This window comes from Centroberyx gerrardi, chromosome 17, assembly GCF_048128805.1.
Source record: "Centroberyx gerrardi isolate f3 chromosome 17, fCenGer3.hap1.cur.20231027, whole genome shotgun sequence".
NCBI lineage: Eukaryota > Metazoa > Chordata > Actinopteri > Beryciformes > Berycidae > Centroberyx > Centroberyx gerrardi.
The window spans coordinates 15207348-15220962 of record NC_136013.1 but is presented as its reverse complement, the minus strand read 5'-3'; the positions used below and the strand labels follow the sequence as shown (position 1 = coordinate 15220962).

At 39.6% G+C, this 13615-nt stretch overlaps 3 protein-coding genes across 4 annotated transcripts; 1 reads left to right on the top strand and 2 right to left on the bottom strand.

The window, feature by feature from the left end:
• Positions 1-552: 552 nt before the first annotated feature.
• isca2 (iron-sulfur cluster assembly 2) lies at positions 553-2700 on the bottom strand. Its single transcript, XM_071924226.2, has 4 exons — positions 2607-2700; positions 2111-2288; positions 1317-1432; positions 553-1199 (listed from the first exon to the last, which is right to left on the bottom strand). The coding sequence occupies exons 1-4, from the start codon at positions 2666-2668 to the stop codon at positions 1025-1027; spliced, it is 531 nt and encodes a 176-aa protein (XP_071780327.1). The 5' UTR covers positions 2669-2700; the 3' UTR covers positions 553-1024.
• A 273-nt stretch (positions 2701-2973) lies between these two features.
• On the top strand, positions 2974-5378 carry LOC139930883 (NPC intracellular cholesterol transporter 2-like). The gene is made up of 5 exons (XM_071924203.2): positions 2974-3039; positions 3299-3395; positions 4101-4208; positions 4311-4483; positions 4770-5378. Exons 2-5 carry the CDS (start codon positions 3314-3316, stop codon positions 4854-4856), a joined length of 450 nt encoding a protein of 149 aa, XP_071780304.1. The 5' UTR covers positions 2974-3039; positions 3299-3313; the 3' UTR covers positions 4857-5378.
• A 3756-nt stretch (positions 5379-9134) lies between these two features.
• On the bottom strand, positions 9135-13599 carry gskip (gsk3b interacting protein). 2 transcript variants are annotated; one of them, XM_071924210.2, is made up of 3 exons: positions 13337-13599; positions 10869-11114; positions 9135-10765 (listed from the first exon to the last, which is right to left on the bottom strand). In XM_071924210.2, the coding sequence occupies exons 2-3, from the start codon at positions 11109-11111 to the stop codon at positions 10607-10609; spliced, it is 402 nt and encodes a 133-aa protein (XP_071780311.1). In that variant the 5' UTR covers positions 11112-11114; positions 13337-13599; the 3' UTR covers positions 9135-10606. The 2 variants fall into 2 exon arrangements, with proteins under 2 accessions (XP_071780311.1, XP_071780310.1); XM_071924209.2 differs by having other exon boundaries at positions 9136-10765; positions 13361-13599.
• Positions 13600-13615: the final 16 nt, after the last annotated feature.

The window sequence follows — 13615 nt, the reverse complement described above, 5'->3', positions numbered from 1 at the left end:
TGCTGCTATGGTGTATTATTGTCACGTTTTCATTTATATGAAGGGTGTGACTATTTTTTCAAGAGTAAGTTCATGTTTTATGTAATCAGATATATTGCTTAAATGGAATGTTTTATCAAAGAGGAATATGAAAAGTGCAAAACATTTTGCTCCTTGTATTAAGACTGATTACAGAAAAAAATGTGTTGCTGCATATTTTGATTTACATTACACCAGTGTAAATATCATTTGTAGATATTCTTTTTGTATATTTTTGTGAGATGTTTCTTAAATTCAACTTTAATAAAAAAGGCAACTGGACTTGGGTTTTAAATTTTGACTGATACTACATGTTGATTTAATTACTTTCCCTACTACATGTAAGAGTGTGAAGACCAAAAAACAATCACTACCTGGCTGCCCTCTCATCATTCTGATGTAATCAGAAAGTACCTCATGTAAGTACAGTTAAGTCTGTAAATATAACAAAATAACCTCACTGGCATGATACCATAGGAAATATAACAATTTATGCAAATAACAGGAATGATTTACAAACAAAATATAAATATCTGAAATGAACACAGCGATTTATTCCAGATGGAACAGACAAGGTAATATTGCTTAGCACTTTATATTCATAGATATGGTCTATTTACATTTTTTACATACAAAGACAAATCTAAGCACTGGATACCCAATCACACAGGCCACCTCAAAGTAGTCTTTGTTCTGTTTAAATACATTACAAATCAGTGCTGAATATTGTGAACTCAATTGTCAAGGAGCATTGTCAAGTATTGCCAAGATCCATGCACAATGATCAATCAACATCTCTGCCTCTCACTCAATTCAAATAATTTCACACCTGAATAAACCACTGAGCAAAATTCTGAGCAAATGAGTATTCTATCAGTGTTACTGATTATCACAAGATCTGGTTATTAGTGAAGTGAAGTAAGCATTTGGAATATCAAAGATAATCCACTGTAACATTAACACTGCGACTTAAGCAACCAGGGAGGGGTGGGGGGGGAGCAAGCCCTCATAACTTGACGGAGAAAGAGCTGCCACAGGAGCAGCCGTGATCGGCTTGAGGATTCTTGAGCACCAGGAAGGCGGACCGGATCAGCTCATGGCTGTAGTCCAGGGTGGCTCCTTTCACAAACTCCAGGCTTTCTTGGTCCACGATAACCCCCACTCCCCCCTGCTCAAACACTCTGAGAAAGGCGGAGTAGGTGCAGGGGGAGGGGGTTGATTAGATTAATAGACAAGAGTGATACGATGTGGCCATCTTAAAACAATGACTTGAAAACTACATTGCTAACATAATTTACCTGTCATCTTCATTCCTGTTGCCGTCAACAGAAAACTTGTACTGGAACCCAGAGCAGCCTCCTCCTTCCACATGTATCCTCAGATACTCGCCTTTCTCCATGATCTCCCCTAGTCTCTGGATAAAAGGAGGAACATGGGCTTGAGACATAAGGCACAAATACTTAAACAGAACACTATGATTCACCAATATACTGGCTGATCTACACAGAATGAGATGATCACTAGAGCATACAGATGAATTAATGCCATTACTTTAGTGCAAACCGACCAATGTTTCAATGCAACTGTGTTTTCATCAGAGGCAGGAAGAGACAAGAGGTAGCTCATCTGTGTATCGGAAAGGGATTCCAAAGAAAAACTCTTCTTAAACAAAATTCAAGTGTCTCAAATGTAGAGGAGCCCCTCTATCCCTAGTATCTACATCTAGTAGTTGAGCTTTTACAGCCAAGCTAACATTATGCCATGGTAGAAGGCTACTAATAGTCCTGAAGCAGAATATGTGCTTGCATTCCCAGAAAACTGGCCTGTCTCCTGTCACAAAGTAACCGCCCTGCCACTAAGGCAGCTTCAGAGGGTAATGCTTGGTGACACATCATCACAGATTAGTCTTGGCTCTCTATTTCTAGCTTTGAGAGAGATCTTTCTCTGTATACAAATCCTGAATAACCTTATAGAAATAGATGTAAAGAAACTAGACAAATTCTTCTCTTTCAAGTTGGAATGTCACTTTGAGGTAAATAAACCAAATGAGATAAGAAAAGAGTTTGACCCCTAGTCATGGGTATCTCCTGACCTTAACACATGATTCACTGAGGTTTACTTTATCCTCAGATGGACTTGATACCGCTGGTTTCTCCTGGGTTGCGGCACTGCTGAAGCGTTGAAGCCCAGCTGTGTAAAGGGGCTGGGGACTTTGAGGACACCGCTGTACTTGTTGACTGACATGGACATTGTTGAGAAGAGAAGTTGCCCTACAAAACATTATGTTAACATTAGAGCAGAGGTAGCTTACAGTCAGTAGAAGAAAGCGACTGAAGGTGGGCAATTCAGATATATTTGCACTTTTCCTGGCCATGTAATCAGATTGACCGTGTCGGTCTGTAAATCTGACTGGGTTTCTATCTAACGTCAGCGTTAGATAATGCCAGTTAGCGTTAGCATGCTAGCTACCTAGCTAGCACACATAAACATACAACAGAACCATTTGCCCAAAACTGGTCACACACAGGTTAAAACTTTAATCTTGAGCTCCCCTCTCAATCTCCAAGTTGCAGAATAATCAACGTTACCTAGCAAGGTTCAACACTCTTGACTTTGACGCAGTTATCATTGCTCCCCTCACGAATGACATCTTCCATAACAAATGTGGCTAGCCCCGCCCCCAACGACGAGACAGCAGGGGTGATGAAACAATGCCGACACGATAATTGGCTAAAGTAGTTGTCTGTCATATAGAAACGCCCATGGTGTTAAAATAGATCATTTGATTCGTCATATCGGATGCCAATCATCAGATGTTTTCGCTTTGACCCGGTGGGTGGGTTCGATTCAAGCGCCGTACGACATACGGGCGGCGCTGTGTTGACGTAAAGGACGTTTGAATCAACTGTCTGGTTGTCGAATCGAACACACCCACTGGGCGTCACATCGGTCTCGTGATACGGGGAAATAAGAAGGGCTGAGCGTGAGTCGTTTATCACTTCAGAAGGAAGCTTTCCAAAGGTATGTTCCCTTAATTTTGTTTGTGGGGTTCCTGTTTCGTTTTAATTTAGCATACTATGGACATTTTAGTAAGTATGGCGATTAGCTGTATGTGTTTGTTGGTAACCAGGGAATATTTCTTCTGCGTTGTGTTTAACTTTACAATCACTGCTTCACTTGGGGCATGTGGGGAAGTCATATGATTAAGCTTTCTTGGCTGACTATTAGGTTTCCGAAGTTTGCCACATCTATTTGTGTCATGACTGTTTGCTCATTTTAGGTCAGAAACACAAATATGGATCTCCGAACTGGTTTCATCGTCTTGTGCTCCCTGATGGCTTTCACCTGTGCGGAGCCGGTGAAATTTACCGACTGTGGTAAGTTTCAACTGATCACTTCAGTCTGGGACAGCGTGTATTAGCCTGCTCCCCTCAGTGTAGTTTTAACCGGGAAATAATCTCCTTGATTCTTGAACTGCAGTTTAGACTAAATATTCGTGTGCAGCTGAGCATTTTAGCTGGTCCGTGGCATTTTTGACTCCAGTGGGACCAGAGAAATGCATCGATTACCGTTATTATCGGCTGATCGGCATCTTTGCCCGTCTGGATTTATATTCCACAGATATCTTGCCTCTGTTCATTTGCACATACACAGCTTAATGTGTAAATCTCACATGTAGTCCAGTGTCTAATTGAAATACTTTGAGTGATTGGTCACAAATTAGAATTTCATTCATCTTTGTAGTAGTTTACTGTATTTAGAGATATCAGATGGTACACTGAAATTATTTAATTTTGATCACTTATGGATAGTCTGAAAGTAAGGATTACCATAATGAAGGCTAAATTGCCACAAAATTGTAATGTCAATGAGGCAAGATTATTATTATTTTTTTAAAGTATACACATCTTTTAAGAAGAAATCCCTTAAACCAGTAGGTAAAGTTGTGTTTGTAATTGGCCTGTTAAGACATGAAGCAGCAGATTGGAGCTCCTGTGTGATCACAAGTGATGTGGTAGCAGTATGTCAAAGTCTACACCCTGCACTTTTTTTTAAACGTGGCTTCCCATTTTGCTCCTCAGGCTCATCTGTTGGTAAAGCATCCGAGGTTGACATTAGCCCTTGTCCTCATCAACCGTGCCAGCTACACAAAGGACAGTCCTACAGTGTCAATGTGACATTCACCAGCAGTGAGTGGGCTTTATCCTTCAGAAATATTTATCCCAGCAACAGATAAACCGTTAATTTCTGAAGCAGATTGGAACCTTTGGTCCTCTGTGTGTTTGTTACAGATGTGGAGAGCAAGACGAGCAAAGCCGTGGTGCATGGAGTCATCGCTGGAGTCCCCATCCCCTTCCCCATCCCCATCGAAGACGGCTGCAAGTCTGGAATCGAGTGTCCCATCCAGACGCAGCAGAGCTACCACTACGTGAATCAACTGCCTGTGAAGGCTGAGTATCCTTCTGTAAGTAATGCATAGGCGAAATAGGAGATGGGAATAGGGGAAAAATACTTTATAAGCAGCATTTCACTTTGGCGTAACTCCTGTATAATTGGTCGTCATGTCTCTAAATCATTTGTTTTCGAGAGTCCTTTTTCTTAAACTGCCTATTTATGGCTTTACAACTTTCATTACCTGTACATTCAATCTGCGATCTACATTCAACCTTTTTGCCTTGTTCACTTCCTCTGACCTTTGTGAAACAATGCATGCAGGTCATTTCACTGACCCTTGTTCATTTTATTTGTAGATCAAGCTGGTTGTGGAGTGGGAACTGAGAGACGACACCAGCAGTGACCTGTTCTGCATCAGGTTCCCAGTTCAGATTGTGAGCTAAATTATCAACGCTACCTCCTACAAGATGTTTGTTTGTTTTTTAAAAAGGGATTAAAATTTGAGGAAAAGCCTAAAGAATATTGGGAATGTTAAATGACTCTATGAAGATCTCATATTTTATTAATTCATCAAACTTGGTTTTAAGATGTGTCGCTTTTTCCACTAGTTGGCAAGATTTTCATTTGCTGTGCAGCCATCTAGAATTCTGCAGCTGAGTGAATACATACAAATAAATAAAATAAAGGGCTTATTTTTTCCTCAGTGCGATATGCATAACAGTCGATGATTTAAAAGAGTTGTGGATGTAAAATGAGGATAATGTTTGTGAACTACATTCCACTGCAGTGCACTTTTCTCTGTCTTGTTGTCTTACTGGCTGCTGTATAGTCAGAAAAGGTATTTGGGACATACTGTACTTTTTCTTTACTAAAACTTTTGTAACAGACACTTCTTGCAGAACTTGTACTACCAGAACACAAAATGAATTTGAATAGTTAATTCTAATAAAGATATATAACATTTATCCAAGTTGTATTACCATTTTTGTTATGAGTTTCATTAGATAAGTGATTAAAACTACCTGAGCACTTGGCTACCAGGTGAGATGCCACTCACCTTGGACTGATGTGCACTTGTCTGTTGTCACACATTTGAAAATTACTGATTCAATGTAACAGAAATGGAGACAGATGTACTTCTGAGAATTTATTGGTCTGAGCAAAGGCCAGCATCAAGGAACTAGAAAAGGTTAAATTTTCTGAAGAAGATTTGTGTGCTTGCTTCAGCAAGACAGGTTGAAGACAGTTGAATTCATCACAAAGAGATTAAACGTCTTTCAATTTTGAGTATTTGGATCTTATGCAATTTATTTGAAAGCCACAAGTCCTGTCGTTATCAATACATGAAAGGATAGGTAGGCCTAATAATGTTTTTAAAGGTTGTAGTATTATGGGTTGTAGTAAAAGCAGCAGTTGTAATATCAGGAGTAGAAGTAATACAATTAGTAGTATTTAGACTATCAGTATTAGAAACAGAAGTAGCACTAGTGGTAGCAGTAGTAAAGATGTGTGTGTATGTTACACAGTGAAATACACTGTAGATGGTCATATTTGACTACAGCAAATGACTGGATCACTTTAGAAAAACTTTAGAATAATTAAGTGGCAGTGACTATAAGAAATGACTGAATACAAGCCTTCAATATTAAGGGTACAGTGTGGCGTCATAAACATGACACAACAGTACAGGGAGAATCAACAGTGTCATGAATAGGCCACCAGGTGGAGCTCTGCTGACATTGTACCCTTAACATTGAAGGCTTGTATTCAGTCATTTCTTTAGTCACTGCCACCTAATTATTCTAAAGTTTGGAAGAAATGGAGGAAGCAAAAATAATTGCCAATATAGCTGCAAGTGGCAATTGCGGGGTCCAAGCACAATATGGTAATTTGTCAAAAAATGAGAAACTTAAGACATGATTAGTTACGAGTGCATGGCTTGAAAAGCTGATGCATTTTAGAGATATTTGTTGGTCTAATGTCGAAGAATATAATTTTGTCAGAAATAACCTGCAATACTATTCTCTGCTAACTGATTTATAACCATCTACTGCAAATATAGGGCAAACTTACAAACTCCACAAAGAGAAGACAAGGGAAAACTTCCCAAACAACAAGCTTGGTGCTGTGAGGACACAATGTCACCCACAGGATTTAAACCCACAATCTTTCGCATTGAAGACCTCTTCACTAACCACTAGGCTACTGAATCCATTGGGTGGAAATGGAGGGAGTGCAAATAAATAGGGCCAAGTTATGAGATTGTCCAACATATATTTTAAGCCTTAGAAAGAGTGCACTACATTCATCAATTTAAACATGGCTTTGCAGATATGAAGAAGGGTTAGGGTCAGTCATTGTAGATGTAATGGTAACTACAGTTGTATGTGTGTGTGTGTGTGTCTCTCTCTCTCTCTGCCTCTCTCCCACCATTCACCAGGTGTACTGGATCCCTAATCACACACTCTCCATATAAGGAAAAAAAAAGGCTGTGTGGAGACTGAGAACTTGTTTTGAAAGTGGAATACTCTGAAACAAACGTCCATAGCTCAAAAACTACAAATGCTATCACTTAGATAGTTACATTGTCAGAGACAGAAGAAATAGGAGATCATTTTGGTGTGTGACATGTCAATGTAGTGTTAAATTTGTGGAAATGACTACAGTTAAAAGGAAAAAAATCTGTTGAAAATTGGCACAAATACTATTGCACTAGTGTTGAACAAACCATCATAGCTCACAAAATACATATCCCATCACTTAGATATTGACATATTGGGAGAGAGAAGAAGTATGTGAACATTTTGATGTATAATATGTCCATGTAGTGTGAAAACTGTGGGAACTATTACAGATCAAATATTGTATTTGCAGAATGAAAAATCGGCAGAAACAAGGCAAAATGACTGTAAAGCACTAGTGTTGAACAAACGTCCCTAACTCAAAAACTACAAATGCTACCACTTAGATATTGACATTGTGAGAGAGAGAAGAAGTATGTGAACAGATTGATGTGTGATATGTGTATGTAGGGTGAAAAATGTGGGAGCTACCACAGTTTCAAAACTTGGGATATTTAGTAAAAATCACAGCCTCTAGAGTTCCTGGAGTGTGTGATGACATCACCACTCTAGCAGGCTGAACATTCTCCATTCATTTCTATGGGGGAAAATATCATGCTCAAACATTAATTGTGGAAAAACTATAAATCCGAACGCTTAGAAAAGTAATAGCGCAAAGTAGTTGTGCTTCTAGTGTACAACTAGTGTACAACTAACTAATAACAGTATAAATGCAAAATGAACATGTTTTCTGAAAGTAGATTTCACCACTGAAGTCGACTCATGAGCAGGTCACATGTACAATAAACCAAACTCCAACGTCTTTAAGCAGCTTTAGGAGTCTGCACTGAATTCAGATAAATCCTGTGCTTTCTGCCAGTGAACCAAAAGTTTAAAGCCTGGGTCACAACTGGAAAAAAAAAGTTTAACCTCTACACTGATAGCTTCATGTTTACTTTTGCAGCAAAAAGTTTTTAAAATGGTAGCTTGAGATGCAGTGCATGGGGCACTAGGGAGAAAAAAATGGAAGTCAATAAAGCAACTTCTCATTGTCCACCTCTCCAAAGATCTGTACAGTAATATCAAAACACGAGTGGTTTGACAGTGAGTGGGTTTTTGAATAAAGTGTCAACTGGGTTTATATGATACAAACAACACTAAACTTCTGTTTTATAAACTTCTGTAAGTAATGCATAGCGGAAATAGGAAATGGGAATAGGGGAAAAATACTTTATAAGCAGCATTTCACTTTGGTGTAACTCCTGTATAATTGGTCGTCATGTCTCTAAATCATTTGTTTTCGAGAGTCCTTTTTCTTAAACTGCCCATTTATGGCTTTACAACTTTCATTACCTGTACATTCAATCTGCAATGGGCTGTTTCGCCAGCTTTTGGTTGTTAAATTGGTCTTAAAAAAAAAAAAAAAAAAAGGTCTTAAAGTTGGCTTTCTGAAACCTGCAGTTACCCTGGGCTGACTGAGATGCTAATTTTGTCCTATGTCATCTTTGGAAGGGGGAAGAATCTTATTTTGCCTTCTTTCACTTCCTCTGACACTGACCCTTGTTCATTTTATTTGTAAATAAAGCTGGTTGTGGAGTGGGAACTGAGAGACGACACCAGCAGTGACCTGTTCTGCATCAGGTTCCCAGTTCAGATTGTGAGCTAAATTATCAACGCTACCTCCTACAAGATGTTTGTTTGTTTTTTAAAAAGGGATTAAAATTTGAGGAAAAGCCTAAAGAATATTGGGAATGTTAAATGACTCTATGAAGATCTCATATTTTATTTATTCATCAAACTTGGTTTTAAGATGTGTCGCTTTTTCCACTAGTTGGCAAGATTTTCATTTGCTGTGCAGCCATCTAGAATTCTGCAGCTGAGTGAATACATACAAATAAATAAAATAAAGGGCTTATTTTTTCCTCAGTGCGATATGCATAACAGTCGATGATTTAAAAGAGTTGTGGATGTAAAATGAGGATAATGTTTGTGAACTACATTCCACTGCAGTGCACTTTTCTCTGTCTTGTTGTCTTACTGGCTGCTGTATAGTCAGAAAAGGTATTTGGGACATACTGTACTTTTTCTTTACTAAAACTTTTGTAACAGACACTTCTTGCAGAACTTGTACTACCAGAACACAAAATGAATTTGAATAGTTAATTCTAATAAAGATATATAATATTTATCCAAGTTGTATTACCATTTGTCATGAGTTTCATTAGAAAAGTGATTAAAACTACCTGAGCACTTGGCTACCAGGTGAGATGCCACTCACCTTGGACTGATGTGCACTCGTCTGTTGTCACACATTTGAAAATTACTGATTCAGTGCAACAGAAATGGAGACAGATGTACTTCTGAGAATTTATTGGTCTGAGCAAAGGCCAGCAGCAAGGAATAACAGTATAAATGCAAAATGAACATGTTTTCTGAAAGTAGATTTCACCACTGAAGTCGACTCATGAGCAGGTCACATGTACAATAAACCAAACTCCAACGTCTTTAAGCAGCTTTAGGAGTCTGCATTGAATTCAGATAAATCCTATGCTTTCTGCCAGTGAACCAAAAGTTTAAAGCCTGGGTCACAACTGGAAAAAAAAAGTTTAACCTCTACATTGATAGCTTCATGTTTACTTTTGCAGCAAAACGTTTTTAAAATGGTAGCTTGAGATGCAGTGCATGGGGCACTAGGGAAGTCAGTAAAGCAACTTCTCATTGTCCACCTCTCCAAGGATCTGTACAGTAATATCAAAACACAAGTAGTGTGACAGTGAGTGGGTTTTTGAATAAAGTGTCAACTGGGTTTATATGACACAAACACTAAACTTCTGTTTTATGTCGGAGCTACTTATCCACCAGAGATGCCATGTGAAATGAAAACCACAAAAATACTTTTACTTCCTCCTTCCTTCAGTACAAAATAAAGTATCATAAGTAGCATAATTTAATGAGCTTTTGTACTTTTCCTAACCAAAGGTCAGTCATTAAGGCAGTTGATATAATGTAGAAAGAATATAGAGAGTAGTGGGTTTGACAATAAACCTACAAAATAAACTAATCTCCTTCTTTGGCTCTTTGAATGAGACACTTGCTGATAACTTTAAGTACTAGTATTGAGTTTATATCAGCAGCCAGAGAGAGCACATCGGTCATAATGTCACAGCTTTAGTGCAATCAGCAGAGCAGAGGGAAAACAGGATTATTGTCCAGTACCGCAGTTACCTGGCTGCTTCTTACTCAGGTCATTTTAATGAGTACAAAAGGTGCAGCGTTATAAAACAACGTGTAGTCACAAATTTGTAACATTAGGAAGCTGGAATATCTTTCCAAAGTTAAAACAAAAGTCAATATAATAACGATGCAGCAGCTCCCATACAGCCAATCCCTAGCAATCAAACTAAAACAACTGACACGAAATCACACGGGGAAATGAAAACCGGAAGGGAACGAGGGCGCCAGGGCAGGACACCACTTACTGTAGTGGTAGATAGGCAGGTGGACATCAGGCAAGAGGATATAATATTTGACCAGACTAGGTTATTATTGGCTCACATCCAAATACAACCACATCATCAACCCCTATTTCACTTATACAACTTATGTAGCAACTTGTTTTTTTGTTGTTTTTTTTATTGTCCATTTTGCTTCAGCCTCTCCAGCCGCTGCAGCAAAGCATTCCCAAAGGCTTCTCTGTAACCTGGACTCAGCGTGTCCAGAAGTGAGTAAACAGTCTCATGATACTGGGTGCTCAAATCCTCGTCCACTTGATCAAAAGCATAGCCCACCACCTGTCAGGGCAGAAAATAGTGATTAATTGCAATGTTTTCGGGCCGACGGGTGCAGATGTACTAGAACAAGAACCCGCTGTGCCTCCCTGTTGGTGCGTCTTACCCTCAGTCCTGCCTCTGTGAGCTCCAGACAGTAGCGATTGCCCTCCCTTGTCTCCACGTTTATGTAGGCCACGTCCGATGCACTGTTGAGACTGTGCGACACAAACATTTCAGCAACAGCAAAGAGTACGTCATTGACCACCGCTTCCGCCTCCAATCTCATGTCCTTGACGTCGCCAAGCTCGACACAGTCTTCATCAAATGAGGAGACGATCGAGTCCTCGGGCTGGCAGTCTATCTCCATCCCCTGCAACAAAGAACAGCCGCAACGTTACAGTCACCAGGAGTTACTCACTGCTAGCCTAAAAACTGTCATGTGTTATTAAAACAACTGGCTGACGGTCACAGTGATAGATGTTCTCCATCTGCACAATCACCGAGTTGACTTCAAAAACACTGTAGTTCACTGGGATCATGTTGGAACAAGCTGCTCTCTGCTGTCACTTGAACCCACAGACTCCATTTTACTATCCATCGCAGCAGCACTGCTGTCAAGTATTATCTACAGTATATTGTGATAGTAGTAGAGATGAGTATATCAGAGTAGGTGAAGGTGGGAGTCTCTTCTCTTCTTACAGTTAGCATTTTAGTTATACTTGAGTACTTCATCCATTTTAGAAATGGTTCACCTGCCCTAAAAGACCCATTCTTATGTATTTATTTAGAAAAACAAATAAAGCAAAAGCAGAACTGAAAGACACATGCAACTGCCTATCTATTCTGATCTCTTTTCTACTGAGCAAACTGGCCTATTTTTAATATTGAGCACCTGAGTTTTAGTTAGAAGAACTAACTGAGGGAACTGCTCGTTGGCTGCTTTAATCTTTCATTAACTTCTCAGAACTAACTAGTTGCTTTAAGTAAGAGAACATTACACAAGTATCAAATAAATAGACATTATTTAAAGAAATTATCAATATTCAACACAGACTGAGTGTACAAAATATTTAGAAAACATTCCTTCCCCTCAGAACAGCTTCAGTCCATCAGGGCAGTGACTCTACAAGATGTCCAATGTGTTACACTGGGACGCTGGCCCATGTTGTCTCCAGTGCTTCCTGCAGTTATGTTGAGTTGGCTAGCTGTACATCTCTATTTCAGCTTATTCCATCTCATCTCACAAATGCTCAAATCGACTGAGACCTGGAGGCTGAGCAGACTGCTGCAATAAGCTGAGTTTCCAGCTTGTGGAACTGTTCCCATACAATCCTAGCCTTGTGTAGCCTTCAGCATCCTGCTGAAATAAATCCATTCACAGATGGCTGCTGTGCTGCACTGTGCACCTGATAGGTATTGACGTTCATCTATCCAATGGCATGCAAATGCTGCTTCACTCATTGAAGGTCACTCTGAATAAGAGTGTCTGCTAAAAGCATAAAATGTCAATGCTTTACTTATCAGTGTGTGCCATGAAAATAAACTCTAGTCCTTCTGTCAGCATGAAACAGCAGAAATTAGGATTCATCAGACAATGCAATGTTTATCCCATTCCTCCATTGCTCAGTGTTTCGGGTCCTTAGCACAGTGCAACTGCATTTTCTTGTTTTTGTTGAAATAAGTTAAATTCTCTAATGTGGTCGGCTGCCATACCACATTTGTGTCCAGGTGCATGCAGTTGTGCATTCTTGCATGGGTTTACTGTATCAGTGTTGTGTTGAGGAGTCAGCTGTAGCCCTTCTGTTGCTCCACACCTCTTTTGGCTTCTCCAGTGACCCCTTTTCAGCCTCAGGCATGCCATTGGCTGCATGTGCTTTTGGGTATGAACCCTTCTTGATACAACCACTGAGGCTCATAAATCCTTATTTAACCCGTCTCCTCCACTTCAACTGTACCCATCTGAAGTGGATTAAACAGGTGGAAACCATAAACGATCATAGCTTTCACCTGGATTGATCTGGCCAGTCAATTTTATGGAAAGAGCAAGTATTCCAAATATTTTGTACACTCATGGTTGTAAACTAGACCGCCGCACAATGCAAGCAAAGGCAGGCACCGGGTAGTCTGGACCTTAACCTACACACAATCCATGCCATGCTTCAATTTCTACGATTAAAAACATCTACATCATAGCGACATCTTGAGGCCGTTCTATCAAGCTTTACTTAGCTTACTGTAAAGCTAGCTGATGGAAAATGGTCTGCTGTCATTGCAGACACCACCTAGCTAATGTTACACGAACTTTGCATCCGTGCGTAAAGTGTTTTCCCATTTATATAGATTAATCTAATTTAGCTAGCTAACGTTAGCTGGTAAACTCTAGCCTCGAATCAGGACCCCACTGTTAGTTAAACTGAGAACCAAGCTATTGCAATGGTAACATTAGCAAACAAACCGGCGTCTCTGTAGGCCATAAACGTATTTCATTCACCTGGTTTATATTTCTGACATGTATATTATGTATTATTGAGAACAACAGTCAAATGTGTAATTACATATTGTTAAAAATGATCATAAATATGGTTTTCTAACTTGCTGCGCTCATTTTTCTCTCACCTCCTTGCTGGTTGTGTACTTCCGGCTTATGGAAGAATCCTGCCCGCCCCACGAGCTCTCCGTGGAGAAGGTTGAGTCAAGTTTTGAACAGAACTCTAGATCACGATTGCGGCGCTACCTGACAAAGTTTCATTAACGTACGTTGCGCCCTCTTTCTGTTTTATGCCCTTGGTATCTAAATAACGTCTTAAAAAATAAGTCTTAACCAGTGATCGCCCCACGAACAGCACCAGCCGCCATGTTATGACATCATTG

Coding starts and splice junctions, on each gene's coding strand:
- gskip (XM_071924210.2), bottom strand. CDS start 11,111: ATGGAGATAGACTGCCAGCCCGAGGACTCGATCGTCTCCTCATTTGAT. Junction 10,766..10,868: donor TCACAGAGGCAGGACTGAGG/GTAAGACGCACC, acceptor CTGCCCTGACAG/GTGGTGGGCTATGCTTTTGA.
- isca2 (XM_071924226.2), bottom strand. CDS start 2,668: ATGTCATTCGTGAGGGGAGCAATGATAACTGCGTCAAAGTCAAGAGTG. Junction 2,289..2,606: donor AGAGTGTTGAACCTTGCTAG/GTAACGTTGATT, acceptor AATGTTTTGTAG/GGCAACTTCTCTTCTCAACA. Junction 1,433..2,110: donor TCAGTGAATCATGTGTTAAG/GTCAGGAGATAC, acceptor CCTTTTATCCAG/AGACTAGGGGAGATCATGGA.
- LOC139930883 (XM_071924203.2), top strand. CDS start 3,314: ATGGATCTCCGAACTGGTTTCATCGTCTTGTGCTCCCTGATGGCTTTC. Junction 4,209..4,310: donor CAATGTGACATTCACCAGCA/GTGAGTGGGCTT, acceptor TGTTTGTTACAG/ATGTGGAGAGCAAGACGAGC. Junction 4,484..4,769: donor TGAAGGCTGAGTATCCTTCT/GTAAGTAATGCA, acceptor TTTTATTTGTAG/ATCAAGCTGGTTGTGGAGTG.